Raw genomic sequence first — 20,751 nt, forward strand, 5'->3', positions numbered from 1 at the left:
AATCGACATGAACTCGACGAGTCAATCAAGCAGCAGGCAAGCCGGATCAACAGGAAATTACATCTAAGATAGATATAAAGTTGAGTTATTATTAATATTATCATAGTATATTTTATAAAGGTTGTTTTGTTTCGGTTATTGCGTGAGTGGAGCATGTGTTGTTTTTCTTTTTTTTTTTTTTTGTTTGATTGTGTGTGTTTTGTTGTTAATTTAATTTAATGTAATTGCAATTGCAATTAATTTAATGCATTGCAATTGCAGATTTCCTTCCGATAAATATAAAGTCTGATACGTGGAGATGGGGGGAGGGAGGGTATTCATATAGTGTTTGATTTAATTGTAGTAGTTGTAGTAATGCTGATGCAGCGTGTTGTCTGTTGCCTAATTGTGGCACAACTTCCAGTGTGTATCCCAGCCTTTTGTCTGTCAAGAGATAGAAAGAGAAGCCTCAGTTAGAATCTTGATCATCAGCCATCATTAGCATCTACTGCCAATTCGCAGCTCACCTGACACTCTTGGCTGCAGTACCATTGATTCATGCAACCCTCGCATACGTAGCACGCCTTCGAGCGTTCACAGTGCTGACAACGACGCTCTCCGCCGCCCCGCTGCTGTTGCTGCAGCTCCTGGGGTCCGTTTGTGGACGAGACGATGCTTCTATTGTTATAGTTGCTGTGGTTATTGTTATTGATGGTGCGATTGGTGTGCGCCTTCTCGATCGTCACCAGTTCCTGCATCTGCTCCGCATAATGTGTGGAATGTGTGGCTCCATACTGCTTAAATGATTAACTCTTGTTGTACTACAAAATTAAGATTTATTGATTTCATCGACTAACCTGGACATCATCTACGTTGGACTGATTGCGTGAATTGTTTGGATTGCGTCCCCCGGCACCCAATGGACTGCTGTTGTACAGTGGCTTCTGTGGCGTCTCATCATCAAAATGATTGTTAGCCTGTTGGGGCGGCTGCGAAAGCTGCGAGCTAGCCGCAGTTAGATTCATCGAAGCATTTGTCAGCTGTCTGGACTCGTTGATCAACTGTTGATAACTGCAAAAAGAGTGATAATAAAATATAACTTATTAGCAAGAAACAAATTTAAATTTCATTGCAGCTTTATTAGTAATGTTCTTATGATTAAATGGAAAAATTCTTCATAATTAAAATATTTGCATGTGTCTTAGACGCTTCAAAGCAAAGAATCATTGCTAAGTTTTAAATTTATGATAAAAAAATATAAAAAGGGAAATGATTAATGGACAAAAAGAGATAAAATGATGATAAATTATGTATTTTAAAATTGATAGTTATTTGAATATAATTAGTAGGCAAGTTATTTTCATTGTTGTAAGTCAATAAATTATGTTTAACATTCTTAACGATTTTCAGTGAATTAAGTTAGAAAAATTATGATAAAATTGTCGACAATCAGTTGATTAAAACGTGATAAAATGTATCTCGTTTGTTGACTACAACTTGGCTTAACTAATTTCTGCATTTTTAAAGATATACACTGTATTATTTTGAGTTGTTTTCTTTTCTTCAGGAATTGTGAAAAAGGCGTTTAGTCAATAGCTTAAAAAGTGGTATAACTGAATATAATTATTTGAAATTTGAATTTTTTCTTAGCGCACATTTTATGCCGAGTACAATTCGGATTTCTTTAAAATTTGTTGAGCATTTTTTAAAGTTTAAAGTTATTTTAAATATAATTTCTTTGAGTTTTCATACAGACAATAATAACTAAGGAATTTAAGATTTTGACTGCAAACGGATACAAGTTTTAGATTATTTGAGAAATACTTCTATATAGCGAATTTGGTCTACTGCAAGTCTAATTTGCTTTAGCTGACAATCTGGTATACCTTGACCTCGATTGTATACTTCAAATTTAGTACTTCAACCATATACCAAATATGGCCTTCGGTATATTTTAGTATTTATGCTGTATATTAATTACTATATTTTCAGACTAATATCGCACTGTTTTGCTTTTATTCAAAATGGGTAGCGGGTGTCTCAGAGTCGAGCACACTCGACTAAAGCTTTCTTATATGTTTCTATAAAAAGCACAAACTTTTAGACTAACAGATTTTTTTGAGAAAATCCTTTATAAAAAAACATAAATGTTTGAATATAATTTTTGACAATTTAAGCGTGTAATTTGTGCCCAGCAGATTTATGCATTTATAAACACTCTTACTGTATATTGGTAAGTATCACTATTAATTTAAAATACGTTTACTTACCGCGATGGAGGTGGCTGCACCTTATTGCGTTTGCCCACCAGCGGCACCTGTTCGGGATGCTCGCGACGATAGTCTTCGATGAGGCCGCGCACATCGCGCACCGGCCCTTGGCGTCCGTAATTGGCTGAGCGATCAGTGGAAACCAATGGTGGCAATGTGGGACGCAAAACGGGCACCGAATTGCTGCGATGCAGTGGATGCATATCTTCATAACGTGCCTCGCCGGTTGCCTCGCGTTCCAGCATGCCCAAAGCACTAAAAGATACTAGTTAGAGATGCACAACTATTTTGAATTTAAGCTTAACTCACCTGCGCAACATTTTCACATCATCGATGTCATTCTCCACTCTGTTGATTAGCTGCTCCATGGCCGTGGTAGCCGAACGATTTGGCATGGGCGAATTGTACTCCTGCAACAGCATTGACTGCATGCCATAGAGATCGGAAGTGTTACAGTTCTTGTTGAGTATCGAGGGCAATATCTCGCGCATGATTAGCATGCGTTCCTTCCGCTCGACGCGCGCCCGTAACTCGCCTTTGATGCAACGCAAGTGCAGCAGACGATTGTGCTCCTCCTCCTTTTTGACAATCAAATTGTCCAGCGTGCGAATATCCGAGTCAATGCGTTGCTTCTCCTCGGCGAAGGCTTTCAGCTCTGGCTTCACAGCGCGCACCTTATCAGTCATAATCTCGTCCAGCTCCGTGTAGAGTTCGCGCACACGCTCATGGAAGGCGGCATCGCTGTTGTTGGTGCTATTCAAGTCCACACGCGACTTGTTGCTGCGTCCAGCTGGCTGCGATGGCGCCGGCGGTGGCTGTGGCGATGTGGTTTGAGTTTGTGCCGGACGCGACTTGGAACGTGGTGGCGTCTGCGGTTGCTGTGGCGGTGGCAACATTTGCTGCGGTGGCTGCTGTTGAGTTGTTGCCGGTTGCTGTTGCTGCGGCGGATTTACTGCCTGCTGTTGTGCTGCTCGCTGTTGTTGCAGTAGCAGCTCTGCTGCCTGCTGTTGTTCCTGCTGCTGTTGTTGTTGCTGCTGTTGTGCTGCTGCCTGCAGTTGACGTTGCTGCTCGGCTGCCTGCAGCTGTTGTTGATACTGCTGTTCCAGCTGCTGCTGCTGCTGATACAACTGCTGTTCCGAGTGCAACAATTGCTGCTGAGTGTCTTTAGCCGACTTTAGTAAAGCATTTGGCAGAGCCTCAAGCTTCGATTTGGCATAATCAATCTCCATGTGCTCCACACGTGTTGGCGGCAGCTCCAGGCTGTAGGAAATGGGCGAGACGTGCTCTGGTAGCTGCGGCTTCCTCGGCAACTCTTTGCCATAGAACGCTGGCGATGCGTTCAGTGTGTAAGGTGAACCCAATTTGAGCACCGTTGCAGCAGCTGTTGTCTCAGCATTGAGTGAATTGTTCAAATTGGCTGCTTTGGACAGCGGCGTCGATTGAATTGGCGTCGGCGGTTGCTGTGCTGGTGCTGGCGTTGCAGGTGCTGCAGCTTGCTGTTGCTGTTTGGACATATCACTGGGTATGAATTCTACAATATCATCGTCCAATTCTTCAGTTATTGGCAATGGCTTGGCGCGCTTTTCAGCCGTTGGCGGCGGTGTCATCGAACGACGACGCTTCAGATTCGCCTCCTCTAAGGGCAGCTCCAAGTTGGCAGCAACAGCTGGCTCAATGGCTTCCACCACTTTGTAACTAGACAAGACAGTCAGATCCAATTGCTGCTGCTGTGGTTGCTCTTTGACATCATTGCAAACGGCAGCCTCAATGATGGGCTCAGCAGCAACAGCAGGCTTCAGCGTAAGGAACTCATCGAGCACCGAACCATTCTCGGCTGGCGGTGCCTCCACCTGCTCCTCCAGTTCCAATTGCACCGCAAATGCAGCTGTCGGCGGAGGCGTCTTCATCAGCTGGATGAGCGCACGTTGCGAATCATTGCGTGGTGTTGGCGGCGGCACGACTGCCGGCTTCTCAGGTGAATCTTCGTTCTCAGTGTCGTCGAGACAAATCAATTCAGGCGAAGCTGAAGCACTGCGACTTGGTGTGCGGTCATAAGGACGCCGTTGGCGGTTGCGTTGGGCCATCTCAAAGGCCCGTTTCTTGGCCCGATAAGCATTCATTCGACGTGCGTGGTCCAAATGCTTCGGCAACGTTTGCTTCAAGCGTAGCAAATAATCTATTTTATTAGCAGCACGTTGATTGAGCCTGTGTCACAAAGTGAATAAAGTTTTATTGAAATGTCACTAGTTTTCACTTCCTTGCAGAGTTGCCAGATCTGGTGAGATTGGGGCTGTCAACTTACCATTTGATGCTGCGACGTTTAAAGTACAAGTTAGCGTTGTTGTTGCGCTGCATCTGCTTGATCTGTCGTTGTGTATGCTCGGTACTATCTGGCGGCTTCTTGACACTCTCCATCACATCGTTGGAAGAGAGTTTTCTTGGTGTTGTTTCGTTGCTGGTCGATTTCGATGGCGATGTCTCCGTGGATGATGAGTTTGTTGTTGTGTTAGACTTGGACGATTGTTTGGCCGGTGTTTGTTGTTGTTGTTGCTGCTGTTTGCCAATCACAGCCACGTCCATCAGACCATCGTCGTCCTCATCGTGACTGTATTCATCGCTACTCAATTGCGAATTGGATGAATCGTAAATTTCCACGTTCGCCATACTTGCTGCAGATGCTGGTCATGAATGATTAATTAATTGTTTCCATGCTAAACACCCATTTAATTGCATGCTTATTGTCAATACTTACACGCTGTTCACAATTTTCGTTCTCTTCTTTCTTGCTGTTTGCACACACGCAAAAAAAAGAAGAAAAGCGTCTGCGTCTGCCGGCAGTTTTGGCTGCTATTTTTTGTTGGCTCTTTTAGCCACGCTTAACTCGTTTGCTTTGCACACAATACGATGGGTGAACAGCTATTTTTCACTTTAATCACACAAAATCAACATTAAGACGAATGAAACAATACTTTTTAATTGTTTTCTAGCATTGCAAAAATATTGAAGATATGCGGCGACGACATCGACGACGTCTTTTCGTCCAAAGTGGGGGGATGGCAAATACGGGCAAAATTAGTATATTCTGCGCAAGTGTTTTGCCTGTTAATTAACGGCGGCCATAACATTGCGGTAGTTCTGTTAACGTACGGCTTTGTTCTAAAACAGTCGTTGCTGTTTTATTATGCTAAAATCACATTTTGCATTGCAGGACGTATGAAAAATAAAACAAACTCCAATGCAAGTTAATAATTTGCAGTGGTTTGTGTAATAATTATGATATTTGTTTAAATACTTAACAAAAACAACAATAATGTTAGTGCTTGAGGTAATCGATACTTTTAGGTGCTACGATGTTATCGGGTAGATGCGGAAGCAGATAGAAAGATAGAAAGGCAATAATCATATGAACTTAAACCCGGTTGGATGATTTAACTGACGGCCATGCAATTTTTAACGAAAACTATTGAATTAATTAATCGTGAATGCATTTTATTTAGTTTGCCATAAAAATCGATTTTTATCGATACATCTCTAAGATTTATAGCATAATTTGAATTGCCGCCAGTTTGAATGCCAACCTATAGTTGTTTCGCAGTTAAGTTTATCTGCAATGTTTTAAAAATATATTATTTTGAGAAATATTTTATGTTTTACCCATAAAAAACCCAGCCACAGACGTGATCATCTCTCAACCCGTAGATCAATAAATTCTTGATTAAATATTGAAGTATAAAGTATAAAAAAGTATATATAAACCTCGCCGAAATCTAATTCCCTGACAATATATTAACAATAATGTTTATAATTAGTTGCTTGGTTTTAATGCGAAAATTTTTACAACAACGCCAAAATACCTCATCAACATAAAGCACCACAAGGAAAAGCAAGTGAGAGCGCTTTAGTTAAGAGTGGCCGACTACTAAATACCCTGTTTCCCAAGTGAATTTATAGTTTTACTTATTTTTTAAAATTTAATATTATAATTCTTACTACGTTCATCTGCCTTAAATTTAATGAAGTTTTTTTTGTTCCTTTTCAAATAAAAAATATTTTAAATATATGTCAGTTATTTTTCAAAATAAAATTGACAAAAGGAATACAAATTGGATTATATGTGGATTTATGAATGAATAAAGGATTTTTCATTGCATATTTGAAGTGGACCCCCCTTAAATCTGAGGTAATTTAGCACAGTAAAAATGGACTTCACAGAATCAGTAAAATCTCCTCCTACACATAACATGCACTTTGTTTTAGCACAAACCCAACATACCCCATTTTCCCCTAGCGGCATGGTAGCAGGGTATAAAAATAGAGAGAGATCACATTTGAATATGTATAAAATGTATAAAAGAGTATTGTCACATATTAAGAGCGTGTAATGATTCGCATTTGGTTCACTTGAACTATAACCACCTCGAAGGGTCATAAAATAAAATAAATATATATAAAAACGCACATGTGAGTGTGCGTAATATATAAATATGTGAGAAGCGTGCTTTAGTTTGCTCTATCTTGACTGCTCGCGTATAACGAAGAAGGTTCGTTATTGAATATTGATAAGAAAGCCGAAAAAAAAGGGTGATTAATTTCGTTAATCAAACAACGCGTCGTCGAATGGGAAGCAACACAAATTGTGCGGTGTTTGTTTTCAGTTGACCACAGCAGCTGCCTGTGAAAGGAATTGCTTCAGTTCCCGCTTTATAGAGATCGTCAAACAATTCAACAGGTGAGCTACCCGATAATTGGGGGTTAGTAAAATGTACTAGAAGCCGGTACAAAGGTAACCATATATCATAGTACCATTGATAAAAGTATAGAAAAATAGTAAAAAAACTCATGTTTTATTTCATGTTTTACGTAACTTAAAATACAGGTAATTCTAGGTTATACAATTTGCATTTAATTATCTGCCATACATGTATGAATAATAAATCAGTTAAGTGTTGATTATAGCAAGCAGAGTTGACTTGCTATAATTATAAACACACTTTCGTCTGTCTGTCTGTCTGTCTGTCCGTCTGTTTGGAGGCAAGCTAATCTCTCATTTGGCATGCTTACTTGCTGAAATTTAAGCGCAATCAAATCGCTTAGATCAGCTTACTATATAGCATGGGAATTTTATGATTAGTGTCAGTATTGAATGTCATTCATTCTTTACAGTTTCAACATGGTTGAGCTGCAGAAGATAAAGCAGATGACAATCTGTCATCTGATCATTGCCATCACATTCTTCACATGCGGTCTGCTCTGCAACATTGCACAATTCCTGCTGCTCATCTTGGTGAAACCCTGGAATCCCACACTCTTCCGCAAGCTCGCCTTCTATCCCTGCTATGCGTTCTATGCACGTAAGTAAATATCAGACTTTATATAGAGAGAAACTTAATTTAATTTCCCTTACATTCCTAGAGCTCCTTGGCGTCGTGGAATGGTATGGCGGAGGTAGACTGACTGTCTTCATGGATGAGGACACCGCAAAGCATATTGGCAAGGAGCATGGAGTGATGATCATGAATCACACCTATGAGATCGACTGGCTGATGGCCTGGATGGTGCTCGACAAATTCCACATGCTTGGCAGCTCGAAGGCATTCGCCAAGAAGGCTCTGAGCTATGCCCCCATCTTGGGCTGGGCTTGGAGCATGGCTGAGTTTGTGTTCCTCAATCGTGACTTTGACAAGGACAAGGAGATCATTGCCAAGCAGCTGAAGATTGTCTTCGCCTATCCCGATCCCATTTGGCTGCTCCTCAATGCCGAAGGAACACGCTTCACTCCCGCCAAGCATGAGGCATCGGTGAAGTTTGCCCAGGAACGTGGCATGACGGTGTTGAAGCATCATTTGATTCCCCGCACCAAGGGATTCACCACCAGCTTGCCCACGATGCGTGGCATATGTCCGGCCATCTATGATGTGAATTTGGTCTTTAAACGCGATGCCAAGGTGCGTCCCACCATCACAAATGTCCTCAGTGGCGAACATTTGGAGCCGACGATGTTCATCCGACGTTTCCCGCTGGAGCAAGTGCCCAAGGATGAGAAGGCGGCGGCTGATTGGGTGCAGAATTTGTATGTGGAGAAGGATCGTCTGGTGGACAGTTTCCATGAGACGGGCAGTTTCTTCAAGACATCCGGATTCAAGGAGGTGCCTTCGAAAGTGCTTCAACCTCGTCTCAGCACGCTCATCTGCTTTGTCTCGGTTGCTTTGATAGCCAATCTCTGGATTCTTAAATTCTTGTTCTCATCGCTGCTCTCTGCCAATTGGCTTGGCCTCTTGACTGCTCTCTTTGTGCTCGGACTATGTGAGTAAAATTACTTTATACCTTATATTAACTTTATTAATTAAATTTCCTTCTACAGTTTACGTGCTGCTAAAGAAGGTTTCCAACATGTCAAAGATCAGCAAGGCCTCCGCTTATGGTGCCGGCCAGGCGAAACCAAAAACAAATTAGACTTTTAACAATTTCACCATGTATTCGAGATACATCGTAAGGAATATGACGTCAATGAGCGAGTTCAGAGACTTACAACAAACGTGTACATATCGTGTGTATATAACATTTATAGTTTTAATGATGGATTGAAAATAAAGTATACGAAATGAAGTAAATTTGCACTTTGCACTAAACACAAAACGTACGACAGAGTGACATTCATACTTACTTACTTAATGTTAACTTCCGTGATAACATAAAATTTATCAATGAGTCAAAGAGATAAGATACACGTAATTATGATTATAAATACATTCATTTTTGGAGGTAGCGTGATATTAGTTCTATCAAAAATCTTATCAATGTCTGTTTCAATAAATGGTTGCCGCCTTGGCTTTTGCCAATCAGCGTCAAATTTCGTAATTGATAACAAACTCAGTCAGATTTCAAAATGTCGCGCCAAGTTGTCAAACAGCTGTTGCTGCGAGTTCTTATCAGCCAGGGCTGCGTTAACACATGTTATTTAAATTGGTTAATCGATTAATGCTGTTGTATTATGCGATAGTTCTTACGTTACATTTCAATATCAACTAGGGATTATTAGCATGCTAAATGTAATAATAATCATAATATTGAAAATATCATGCTAATATGAATCACTACAAATTCACACTTAGTTTAATTTAATTCATAACACTTGACAAATTCGCGCCTTTCTGCACCAATAGGCACCCTTAGCGTAAATAGTGTAGCCAAGGTCTTCATGTGGTATATTTCTTATGCGAAGTAGCGCAGTATATTTCGAAAATCAATTTGCGGTCACGCTGTACACGAAAACAACTATAATTAACAAAAACAAAACTTTAATCGCACAAAAAACGCGTTGCCAAAAGGTAATTCGTGTCGCGGAGACATTTAAAGTTTTATTATAGACATTACGCATATACATATATACATATACACGTGTGCTTACGAATTTGGGGTGGCTGCTATAAATTGGACTAAAGCAAAAATTGTATTGTGTCTCTAAATTCGGTTCGTTCTGAGATAAATAAATCTATGACTTCAGATCAATGAACTTATAATGAGAAGCAGACAGATAATCCAAAGTGTAACTAATAGTAATTGTACCATGAAATGTGACGTTTACAAACAAAAGCCTCCTACACACACACACACACACACACACACACACACACACATACACATACACAACAAAAAAGAAAAACACGCATGTGAAAAGTATCTTTTATACGTAATATATGTAAATAAGCTGATACAATGTATGTATGTATATGTAGATACACACACACACACACGCAAGCACACATTCATGGCGTGTTTTAAAGTACATATTTCGAGATGACTCGAAGTTATATTGTCGCCGGACTTTGGTCAGTTTGGCATAGCAATATAATAATTATTAATCTTTATGTGTGAATTGCATTCGCTACTCTTAGAAGTAAAGTAACAGTAGCCTTATCTGTTCCCTTCGAGATAAAGTGGCGATAGCATAAATCGTTTATAGTATCTATTCGCAATTGTTGTGGGACAGGTCCGATTTCTTAATGCTTATTACTATCAGTTCAAGTTGAGACCAGCTGCTTTAAACATTCGCTTTTGTTTCAATTGAAGGTGAACTTAAAAATATTATTTATTAACATTTTAGTTCATGCTCCAAATAATCCGTTTCACTTTGGAAAAAAGGGAAATACTAAATATCTCTAGACTGAATTATATCAGCAAACCATAAATCTATTAAAGTTTATTAATGGGAAAATTTTGCTTAAACCCATAAAAAGTTAAGGGTCTATTAAAGTCAACACTTGGCTGTAACCTTCCTTGTTATATCTGAATTTTAACGCGCTGTATTTCAAGTTGTTGTTACGTAAAAGTAAAGTGAACTAAATCATTTGTATTTCCTATAGCACCACCATGATTACGCTCGAGGAGCTGAAGAAACTGAGACTGATCCATCTATGCATTGCCATAACGTTCTTCACGAGCGGCTTGACCGTCAATTTCGCCCAGCTGCTGCTCCACATCTTCTTGAAGCCCTTCAATAAGCAATTGTTTCGCAAATTGATGTACTACTTGTGCTATTCCTTCTACTGCCGTAAGTTCAATCAATTGAAATCAGAGGTCAAACAATCTTTAACCCTTTATCATTTGCATTTTGTAGAGCTTGTTTTTGTGGCCGATTGGTATGCGGGCTGCACGATGCGCGTCTATATGGATGAGGAGGATGAGAAGAAATTCGCGGGCAAAGAGAATGTGCTGCTCATTATGAATCATCAATATGAAATCGATTGGCTTGCCGGCTGGATGATATCCGATAAAATGGGGGTGCTGGGCAACTGCAAAGCATACGCCAAGAAGGCCATCAGATATGTGCCCTGCATGGGTTGGGCCTGGTGGTTGGCCGAGTTCGTCTTCCTCAATCGTGACTATGACAAGGACAAGGAGATCATTGCCAAACAGCTGAAGATTGTCTTCTCCTATCCGGATCCCACTTGGCTGCTGCTCAATGCCGAAGGGACACGCTTTACTCCCTCAAAGCATGAGGCGTCTGTCAAGTTTGCCCAGGAACGTGGTATGACTGTGTTGAAGCATCATTTGATTCCACGCACCAAGGGATTCACCACCAGCTTGCCCACATTGCGTGGCATTTGCCCTGTGGTCTATGACATCAATATGGTCTTTAAGCGCGAAGACAAGGTTTGCATTAGCTTAACTTATTTTGTGTTGAACTATAAATTGAAATCTGTTCCCTTTTTAGACGCCACCAACGATGCTTTCGCTGCTCAATGGCAAACCTGTGGATCCTTATCTGCTGATGCGTCGCATTCCATTGGAACAGATTCCAGAGGACGAGAAGGAAGCGGCCGCTTGGCTGCAAAAGTTGTTCGTTGAGAAGGATCGCATTATCGACAGCTTCCATGAGACGGGCAGTTTCTTCAAGACATCTGGCATCAAGGAAGTGCCATTTAAGATCTACGATCGCCGTCTCAGCAGCCTGTTGAACTTTGTTGGCTGGTCAACGTATTCATTGTCGTGCATATTCTATTACCTGATCAGCTCATTGCTGGCTGCCAATTGGATTGGCTTGATCACAGCATTGTCTGTGCTTGGAACTTGTACGTTGCCTCCACGACAAGCAATTAGTTTAATTAATTCATGACTTTGCTTTTATTCTAATATACTGTTTTCTCTATCTCTTTTAGTTTACTGGTTGATGGGACTGGCAATCAACAAGACACAGATCAGCAAAGGCTCCAGCTATGGCTCCAATAGCAAAAAAGTGAGCACAAATTAACTTTAACACACACACACACACAAATTATATAATATATGCATTCGTTTTGTTAACGAACGTACAACAAACCAATTAGTCAATGAAGCCAAGCTGATAATCTCACAATTATATACAAATGTACGAGTAAATTTAAATCGTGATTTACGCCTGATCATTTTATCAGCTATCTTTATCTCCAAATTCGTTTGCGCTATCAAAATTATCATTTTTTTCATTTTCTTGGCTATATAATAAGAGCGATTGATTATTAATTATGTATGATGATGTCAGTTTGGAAATACAATTACAACAAAATTCATTAAATGTTTAGGGCTGCACACTAGAAATACAAGTTAAAATGTACAATGATGCAATAATAAAAATTACATGTTTTAAAAATGACTACTTGTTTCATTACTTTTAAGATATATTCAAAAAGTTGCGCGCAACTATTAATAACAACTTGCGTAAACAGCTGATAAGCCGATTGTTCGATACTATCGACAAAAGCGTCTAGAGTTACCATCAGCTGACTTGTGCTCAGGCATTTCGTTTAAAATTATAATTTTGAGGAGCTAAAAGGAAGTTAAACATATAAACTGCGTGATGTAAATACCTAGAAGCAAAAAGTAGTCAAAATTATTTTGTTCTTCTTAAGTATTTCTTCATTTTCCAAAATTTTGTAACCAATTTCTCATTTGGTATATTAGGTATATTTCACGACATTAAATGGAATATTTTTAAATCGTAGTTGCGGTCACCCTGATCTACTCCCCATTTTTACAAAAAGCCAAATGAAAATTAAAATAAAAACTTCGTACCTTTAATTTAATGCAATAATATGTGCAATTTGAAGGTGAGTTGACAATAACAAAACAGTGCTTAAGTGAAACAGTGCATAAACAAAAACAAATTGTTGAAAATCGAGTGAAAAGTGAAACGTAACACTGCCTCTCCAGTCTTTTTGTCGTTTGTCTTGTCATTATTTCTCGGAACGGGGGTTCGAGCTCCCCTTCCTCCTCTCTCCTGCTGTGTAGGCTCTCAAGGACCGTCTGTTATATATAATAGGCACATACGACATTTTAACGGGATTTCTGAAATATCACTGAGAGGGAGTTAGGGGGGCAGGCAACTACAAAAAAGTGTCTTTGTTTGGAAGAAAAAGAAAGCAGACGGGAGACGTTGATGACGTTGAAACAATGTTCAAATTTCTCTCTTCATTGTAGCAATTGTCGTTAATATATGGGGGCCATATAATCGCGATATTTCTATAGAGTCATATATGAGTGTGCACATTTTTGTATATAAGAAGGTGCTTTAAAAAAAAATAAAAATAAAAATAAAAATAAAGACTTCCAATTGCCCCCCATATGTAGTAATGTATGCGCCGTACATAAGTATGTGGCAAGCACACATACTGTGGCAATATGCTTGTGTATAAATACCAACGAACACAGATGCAACACATGCATATGTATACATCTATTCAACACTCACACACACACGCAGACATGTATTTGATGTGTATGTGTGAACGACAGCTGACGTTGTTGGGGTATCGGTGGGGGTATCGGTTGGAGTATCGTTAGTGTTATCGTTGGGCTATCGTTAATCGTAAAACAAGTTAAAAAGCCCAACGTTCTCTTCCTATATACAAACTGCTGCACACATACGGAAATATCTATGAATATGTGTGTGTATAGGAATTTATATGAATGTGATTGACTTCAATATGTGTTGTGTTGTTGTTCTTGTGTTACAATTATTGCAGCATGCCGATACAGGCGCCCTCATGGACAGACTTTCTGAACTGTCCCATCTGCTGCAATGAGTTTGCAGCCAGTCAGCGTGTACCGATCAGCCTGGGATGTGGTCACACGATATGCAAGCTATGCCTGACCACGCTCTACAATCGCCAATGTCCCTTCGATCAGGTGAGTAACCTTTTTTCTATACTTGATGTATTATTATTAATTTGAACTTTAATGCAGACATTGATTGTAACGGAGATCGACAACTTGCCCATTAACTATGCACTGCTGCAGCTGGTGGGAAGTGGAAATGGAGGTGGCGGCGTGGCAGGAGGCAAGGCAGTGGCCAGCAAGGACTCAGAGCTGGCCGATCTGGCACCAAGTGTACAGAAACTGCAGCCCGAACAACTCAAATGCTATAAGCTGGGCAAGAAATGCATCGAGGATCTGGCGCTGCACCTCAAATCATTTCTCAATCTAAACAGCAGCAATCTGCTGACAAGACCCATGCAGCGCAAACTCGTCACCCTGGTCAACTGTCAGCTGATGGAGGAAGAGGGTCGTGTGCGTGCTTTACGCGCTGCTCGCTCGCTAGGCGAACGGACGGTGACCGAACTGATACTGCAGCATCAGAATCCCCAGCAGCTTAGCTCCAATCTGTGGGCAGCAGTGCGGACACGCGGCTGCCAATTCCTGGGCCCAGCGATGCAGGAGGAAGTGTTGAAACTGGTCTTGCTGGCACTGGAAGAGGGTTCGGCGTTGTCGCGCAAGGTGCTGGTTATGTTTGTGGTGCAACGGCTGGAGCCACACTTTCCACAAGCCTCCAAGACTAGCATTGGCCATGTGGTGCAGTTGCTGTATCGTGCCAGCTGCTTTAAAGTGTCCAAACGCGAGGCGGACTCCTCGCTGATGCAGCTGAAGGAAGAGTTTCGCACCTACGATGCGTTGAGGCGAGAGCATGATGCACAAATTGTGCAAATTGCTACCGAAGCGGGATTGCGCATAGCCCCCGAGCAATGGTCGTCGCTGTTGTACGGCGACATTGCGCATAAGTCGCACATGCAGAGCATCATCGACAAGCTGCAGACACCATCATCGTTTGCACAGTCGGTGCAGGAGCTGGTTATAGCTCTGCAACGCACCAGCGATCCGGCCAAATTGTCGCAGCTGCACAATCATCTGCAGTACTTGGCCAGCATTGACCCGTGCGTGGAGACAGCACCCTGGGAGGATGTGTCCAAGGCGCTGGACGCTGTGCGACATGCAGTTATGGGACTGGTCCACTTCCTGCAGCATCACGGCGTACGCAAGCCGCAGGACAGCAGTTTGGCTAGCGGCTCAACGAACAGCAACAACACCAAGTACAAGATCAGTCTGTGTCGCGATCTCAACGTGCGTCGTGTGTGTCCACGAGGCGCCAGCTGCACATTCGCCCACTCCCAGGAGGAAGTCGAACGCTATCGTGCACGCAATCGCGGCAAACACATCAAATCGCCCATGCCGATGGCCATGCCGAATATGCCGGTCAACAACAATGGCAAGAAGTCGTTGCCCATGGGCAACGAAGTGCAGCAGCAGCAACAACAACAGCAGCAGCCACCTCCGCCACATGCGGGTCCCATGATGCCCATATCGCCCATACGCTATATGCAAGCATCCGCACCACCGCCACCGCATAGGGGCTACTTGGAGCCTTTGCCCCCAGCAGTTGCACACAATCTGTCGCCAAGCGGTGTGCATGGCCAGCTCATGCATCCACATCACAGTCCCATTGCTCGACAACAGCAACAACAACAGCAGCAGCAGCAGCACACGGCTTTGAATGGTCTCTTGGTTGCGCCACCTGGACGCTATGAGCCACGCTTCAACTTTGGCCCGGCGCCAACGCAGCCACGAAATGCAGCACGCGACTACTCTGGCAATGTGGCAGGTGCTGCTGGCGTGCAACGTAACCCACCGAATTACAACAGCAACAACAACAACAGCAATAGCAGTCAACTACAACACAATCATGCCAAAAGCTTTTGCAGCATGCTTCCAACGGATGTCTATCATTCGTCCTTCTTTGGCAACACCAACACCATCAACAACAACAACAACAATAACGATGCGCAAGCGAATAGCAAAGAACAGCCACCCACAAAGCTGGGGCAACATTTAGCCGCTGGCGGTAATCCTGGAAATCCCTGGGAGCATACGTATATGCAACAGCAGCTAGCGACGCTAACGTCGCCGACGTCGTCGTCGTCGTCGTCCAGCAAGAACCCCAATCGACCGGGCATGTCGACCATTTTACCCGCAACAGCTGATACCTCATTTTACGAAAAGAAACCGCCGAGTAATGTTAACATAGACCTGGAGCTGGTGAAGCCCATGGGCGATAGTGGAGCAACCAATCCAGATGCGATACCGCTGCCGCTGTTCAGGTCCAACCACAACACTAGCAACAACAGTGGCAACAGCAACAACACCAACACCAGCAACAATAGTAGTAACAACAACAACAGCAACAATAATAATAATAGCTCTCTCATATTCTGGAGTACACACAATAAGGATTCGGCCAACTTTGTGCGCTCCGATTCGATACTGGATGACGATGCGTCACCCTATGAAGTTCCCTCTGGCTCATCGATGCACAGTCGCTACGGTCCCATTTGTCCCAAACGCTCGACGAGCAATTGGAACAATTGGATGATGGAAAACGATGTGAAAATCGGCGATAATGCCGTCGCCTTCAATGACAGGCTGAAAACCGAGCACAATGACAATGTCAATCCAAATGCCAATAAGGTAAGTGTTTGAGATAGTTTTTGGATGCAACGTGTTGACACGATTTCAATGTATAATCCACAGAATACAGCTGGCGTGTTCATCTGGAATGATTTGAACGCGAATGCGACGAGTCCATCGAGCAATTACTGGAGCAACAACACAAGTGATGCAGATGCAGCCGGAGTTGCAGCAAGTGCAAGCCAAGGCGAAAGACTGAAACATCACCTGATCCTGGATAGAAAGCCACAGCTGCTGTCCGAGGACAGTTTCGAGGGTGGCATCGATAGCGGCATGATGAGCGAGTTGGAAAAGAATCTGGTTGACATTGTTGAGGTCTGGTCGAATCCAGATGACAGCGGCATTAAGTTGGATTAAATTTGCGACAGCAGAGAACCAGAGCCAGGGAACTAACTCATCGAACTCACAGTTTGAGGAGGAAACATAATGCAATCATTTTACAGTTGTGTCCACAATTTGAAGGACACTTTAGAGGTTTGTACACCGCACAGCTTAAAATTCTAGAATTTCAAGTAACCTACAATTAGTAAAAATATTTAAAGCTTGATCGATATTGGATCGTAAAAAGAACTTAAAAAAAAGAAAAACAACAAAAAAATGGGGTTTGGGAAACTAGAAACTATTATATAATTGTCTATATAAAATGTTGTCATCGATATAACTTATCTTATATGTTAGTTGTTCTATTTAAATTGATGTTCGGGCCGAACCGAACTAGTCCGTGTTATATTTCAATTTTTTGGGGTTTCTTTCTTAGCTTGATCTGTTCCGATTTATAACAGATCCACAACTCGTACATAGTAAATATAGAAATATATATATATGTAAAATATATATATGAAATGGATGTCTAAACTAGCCACGACCTTTTAGCACAACAAACAATAAAATAAATAGTTGATAGTTATTTCAAATTGATATATATATATAATATAATTATGTCTATGCATAATTTCAATAGGTGTTGGGCGATCTTCAGGAAAACAAATATTTATGATCACAAACTTTTTCAATTTGCGTCCGTTCAAACAAAAAAAAAAAAAAAGAATTACGTTCAGGGGTCCCTAGCAAGATCAACAGCAAGACTATAGATCTATATAGATCTTTAGATCGATAAGAGATGTATTGAATTGAATGATGATAATGATGGAGCAGTCAATGTCAACCGATTAAAGACAACTCGACTTGATATCTATTAAGAGTAAAGCTATGTCTGAAAATTGTACTAGAATTGAAATGCCAAAATGCTATTACCATCTGTAATTGTAAGACCCCATAAAACTACATAATGCTGATAATGTATGTAGTCTCTCAGTGGGTCGGTTCGTGATTTTTACTTGCAGCAGCAAAATGCTGATCCGATTGAAAGCTTAAAACAATATTTTGTGTGTGTTTAAAAAATATTTATATACATATATATATATATATATATATATATATATATATATATCTTCTCTTTTTAATTTGTATTTTTTTTTTTAATTATTAACTTTTTCAAATCAAAACACTATTTTATATATACACTCAAAAACAAAATGAAGTTGAAAGATGATAAACAAAAAAGCGAAAATATAAGAAAGATAACAAATATGTATGTAATAGGAAGTTTTGGGGTAAAAAGTGTGGCCCGCACCTTGGGGGAGGGGGACCCACATACGTTTGATAATTTATATGTGTATGTGGATGAATGTTTATATTTCTTAAAGAAATTTTAATAACGCTATTGTGCGATGTTGTTAACTATTGTACTATATTATTAAATTTATTGAAAATAAATTAAAATCATGTCCCTTTTCGTTGTACTCGTATTCGTACTCGTACTCGTTTAGTGTAAAGCGATGATGACACGACGACGATGATCCGAAAGGCTTCTAAACATGCATAAAGCCCTACTATATATAGATACTATATGAAAATGAAAAAAAAAAAAACAAAAACAACAAAAAACTAAATATGTATATGTAAATGTATGTATGTGCGTATGTAATACATGCGCTATATATTTTAATTGATATATTAATATTATATATTAATGTCAGATGATCCCCCACGTTTGCTTTCGATTCAAATGCAATTTAACAATGGATTTTTTTTCGTAATATTTGAGCAAAAGTCAAGAACCCATCATACCTATTATATTCATCGTTTGTTTCTATGATTGATCAGTGAATAATGAAAAGAAATGAAATGTGTTTTGTTAAACCGATAGATGTAAATTAATTTCTCAGTTGTTAATGGGAAGTCGAAAACCAAGCGAACGAGTTTAGTTAATGAAAAGCAATGCATACATATGTGAAATGTATGTATTTCCTATATATGATGCATTAAATGTATGTAATAACTATGTATACTTAAGCAACAAACAAAAACAACTAACTGATTAACGATAGAGAAATGCGAATGAGATTTGTAAAAATGTGTATTTGTAATCTGATTTTACACTCATTTGCCACGCTCCCCATGCCCACGCATCACCTCAATTGAAATCAAAACCAAATTAGTCAATCAATCAATCAGTCAATCGAGCACCCATCAATCCTTAATCCGCAACGTACCCAGCGTACTTAAAAGACACCACACTCGGTATTCGGGGCATAAACTGGACGTGGTGCAGTTTTAGTCTAAACCCAATGGGTTCATAACTCTCGTTGTTGAGTTGAGTTTTGTAATCTTATAATTATAGAAATTGTAAAAACATACTACATATAATATGCAAACTAGGTATGATAATTGAAAGCAATTTTCAAGCTTCTGAAATCCGTTCGTTTTATTGCCGCGAGCAAAAGCATCTAAACAATTTTTTGATTATATTGTATCTTATCTAAATATACACAAAAAAATATCATATTTTATTTATATGTATTATGCGTATTTTTTGTATTATTACTAAAAATGTTAATCTTAAGCAATTTTCGAGTTCTGTTAACCCCAAACAACAAACAATTTAATTTATTTTATTTTTGCCAATAAATTTTTTTCAATTGAATTTATGTTTATATTGTTTTATTTTATGATTATGATTTTTATTTACTCCCTTCTTCATCCTCATAAATTTCAACGTATATTGTGAACATATCAGAGCCGAAACCTAGATACTTACATGATACCACCACCCAAAATGAAGAAACCACCCGAAAGTTAGCTATGATTAAGAAAACTAAAACAGTAACTAGTTACAGACAATCTTAATAGTATGTATATTAATAATATGTCTCTAAACAATACTTACAGATAAATGTACATACTCGTATATATAGATATGGCCTATGGTATTTGATAGTCGCTTCTGTTCCTTGTGACCTAGGGTTAGTGAGAACACGTCATAAAAACACGTTTTTGCGATTAATTCTAGTACAGTAATAAATGTCTGCATCCAAACTTTTTGCAATAGTTACAGTAAACGTAATAAACTTAATAATGATAACAACTATCTAAAGTGCTTCATAAGTAGCTGCAAATCGAGCGCTTCTTTCAATTGGCCAAGTGACTTACAATAGTTTATCTCTCATATGATATCTATATAATTATACAACAAAAATATATCTTCCATCTTAACGCATCAAATGTGTTATGGCGAGGACAATACAAATACAGAAACCAAACAAAAAATAGAACTAAAAATACTAAAAAAAAATGAAGAACTTTCAATTATTATTTCCATCCTCAATTCAATTTTAATAATGTCTTTGGCACAATCCATTTTGGAATACGCTCAGCTCAGCTCTATCAAAATAAGTCCCTAAAACGATGATGATGATGATGGTGTGAAAATGTCCATTCGAATGTATTTGAATATGTACAAAACTAATGAAATATAATTCATTCAGCGTGAAATTTATTGTGTGTTATTAGTTGGAGATTCTTAAATTGTGATGATGTGAAATTTACAGTTAACATATGAGAACTACTCCCAGTTTAATGGGAAAAACAAACAAATGTCTTTATATTTCCATAGATATGTATTATTATGATAATCTTAACTAACAAAACTAATGTATACACACACACACACATACACAGAAGACACTCAGACACACTCAGAGCATACATAATTATATTCGAAAAAAAATATTGTTTCTAAAACTAGCCAATAATGTTAATCAAGGAACTTGCTCGCACAGAATCCGGGGTATCTGCATCTATAAGATACTTTGTCTTGTTTGTTACTGTTCGATTGACAAGAGTTACTTGAATTATGTATGTACTACTTTTGTGTGTGCTGAATTTT

At 39.8% G+C, this 20,751-nt stretch overlaps 4 protein-coding genes across 6 annotated transcripts; 3 read left to right on the forward strand and 1 right to left on the reverse strand.

Annotated features, from left to right (window-relative positions):
• Positions 1–85: 85 nt before the first annotated feature.
• On the reverse strand, positions 86–5,295 carry LOC117572316 (homeobox protein prospero). 2 transcript variants are annotated; one of them, XM_052005635.1, is made up of 7 exons: positions 5,002–5,295; positions 4,552–4,927; positions 2,559–4,454; positions 2,250–2,504; positions 837–1,050; positions 507–773; positions 86–423 (listed from the first exon to the last, which is right to left on the reverse strand). In XM_052005635.1, the coding sequence occupies exons 2-7, from the start codon at positions 4,911–4,913 to the stop codon at positions 382–384; spliced, it is 3,036 nt and encodes a 1,011-aa protein (XP_051861595.1). In that variant the 5' UTR covers positions 4,914–4,927; positions 5,002–5,295; the 3' UTR covers positions 86–381. The 2 variants fall into 2 exon arrangements, with proteins under 2 accessions (XP_051861595.1, XP_051861594.1); XM_052005634.1 differs by having other exon boundaries at positions 507–776.
• A 1,490-nt stretch (positions 5,296–6,785) lies between these two features.
• LOC117568793 (1-acyl-sn-glycerol-3-phosphate acyltransferase gamma-like) lies at positions 6,786–8,865 on the forward strand. The gene is made up of 4 exons (XM_034249652.2): positions 6,786–6,978; positions 7,413–7,600; positions 7,662–8,552; positions 8,611–8,865. Exons 2-4 carry the CDS (start codon positions 7,420–7,422, stop codon positions 8,700–8,702), a joined length of 1,164 nt encoding a protein of 387 aa, XP_034105543.1. The 5' UTR covers positions 6,786–6,978; positions 7,413–7,419; the 3' UTR covers positions 8,703–8,865.
• A 593-nt stretch (positions 8,866–9,458) lies between these two features.
• On the forward strand, positions 9,459–12,378 carry LOC117568792 (1-acyl-sn-glycerol-3-phosphate acyltransferase gamma-like). Its single transcript, XM_034249649.2, has 5 exons — positions 9,459–9,577; positions 10,613–10,800; positions 10,867–11,402; positions 11,464–11,821; positions 11,909–12,378. Exons 2-5 carry the CDS (start codon positions 10,620–10,622, stop codon positions 11,998–12,000), a joined length of 1,167 nt encoding a protein of 388 aa, XP_034105540.1. The 5' UTR covers positions 9,459–9,577; positions 10,613–10,619; the 3' UTR covers positions 12,001–12,378.
• A 340-nt stretch (positions 12,379–12,718) lies between these two features.
• Positions 12,719–19,490, forward strand: LOC117567910 (roquin-1). 2 transcript variants are annotated; one of them, XR_004572095.2, is made up of 5 exons: positions 12,719–12,835; positions 13,751–13,913; positions 13,971–16,523; positions 16,587–16,997; positions 18,353–19,490. XR_004572095.2 is itself a non-coding variant. In XM_034248188.2 (4 exons), exons 2-4 carry the CDS (start codon positions 13,752–13,754, stop codon positions 16,878–16,880), a joined length of 3,009 nt encoding a protein of 1,002 aa, XP_034104079.1. In that variant the 5' UTR covers positions 12,719–12,835; position 13,751; the 3' UTR covers positions 16,881–17,090. The 2 variants fall into 2 exon arrangements, 1 of the variants encoding a protein (XP_034104079.1); XM_034248188.2 differs by lacking the exon at positions 18,353–19,490 and having other exon boundaries at positions 16,587–17,090.
• The last annotated feature ends 1,261 nt before the right edge of the window (positions 19,491–20,751 follow it).

Source organism: Drosophila albomicans, chromosome 3 (genome assembly GCF_009650485.2).
Source record: "Drosophila albomicans strain 15112-1751.03 chromosome 3, ASM965048v2, whole genome shotgun sequence".
In the NCBI taxonomy this organism is placed as follows: Eukaryota; Metazoa; Arthropoda; class Insecta; order Diptera; family Drosophilidae; genus Drosophila; species Drosophila albomicans.

Excerpts from the sequence above, each read along its gene's own strand:
- LOC117572316 (XM_052005634.1), bottom strand. The coding sequence starts at position 4,913 with ATGGCGAACGTGGAAATTTACGATTCATCCAATTCGCAATTGAGTAGC. Across the intron at positions 4,455-4,551 it reads AAACGTCGCAGCATCAAATG|GCTCAATCAACGTGCTGCTA; the intron begins GTAAGTTGACAG and ends TTTGTGACACAG. Across the intron at positions 2,505-2,558 it reads GATGTGAAAATGTTGCGCAG|TGCTTTGGGCATGCTGGAAC; the intron begins GTGAGTTAAGCT and ends AGTATCTTTTAG.
- LOC117568793 (XM_034249652.2), top strand. The coding sequence starts at position 7,420 with ATGGTTGAGCTGCAGAAGATAAAGCAGATGACAATCTGTCATCTGATC. Across the intron at positions 7,601-7,661 it reads CTGCTATGCGTTCTATGCAC|AGCTCCTTGGCGTCGTGGAA; the intron begins GTAAGTAAATAT and ends TTACATTCCTAG. Across the intron at positions 8,553-8,610 it reads TCTCTTTGTGCTCGGACTAT|TTTACGTGCTGCTAAAGAAG; the intron begins GTGAGTAAAATT and ends TTCCTTCTACAG.
- LOC117568792 (XM_034249649.2), top strand. The coding sequence starts at position 10,620 with ATGATTACGCTCGAGGAGCTGAAGAAACTGAGACTGATCCATCTATGC. Across the intron at positions 11,403-11,463 it reads TCTTTAAGCGCGAAGACAAG|ACGCCACCAACGATGCTTTC; the intron begins GTTTGCATTAGC and ends TTCCCTTTTTAG. Across the intron at positions 11,822-11,908 it reads ATTGTCTGTGCTTGGAACTT|TTTACTGGTTGATGGGACTG; the intron begins GTACGTTGCCTC and ends TATCTCTTTTAG.
- LOC117567910 (XM_034248188.2), top strand. The coding sequence starts at position 13,752 with ATGCCGATACAGGCGCCCTCATGGACAGACTTTCTGAACTGTCCCATC. Across the intron at positions 13,914-13,970 it reads GCCAATGTCCCTTCGATCAG|ACATTGATTGTAACGGAGAT; the intron begins GTGAGTAACCTT and ends ACTTTAATGCAG. Across the intron at positions 16,524-16,586 it reads TCAATCCAAATGCCAATAAG|AATACAGCTGGCGTGTTCAT; the intron begins GTAAGTGTTTGA and ends TATAATCCACAG.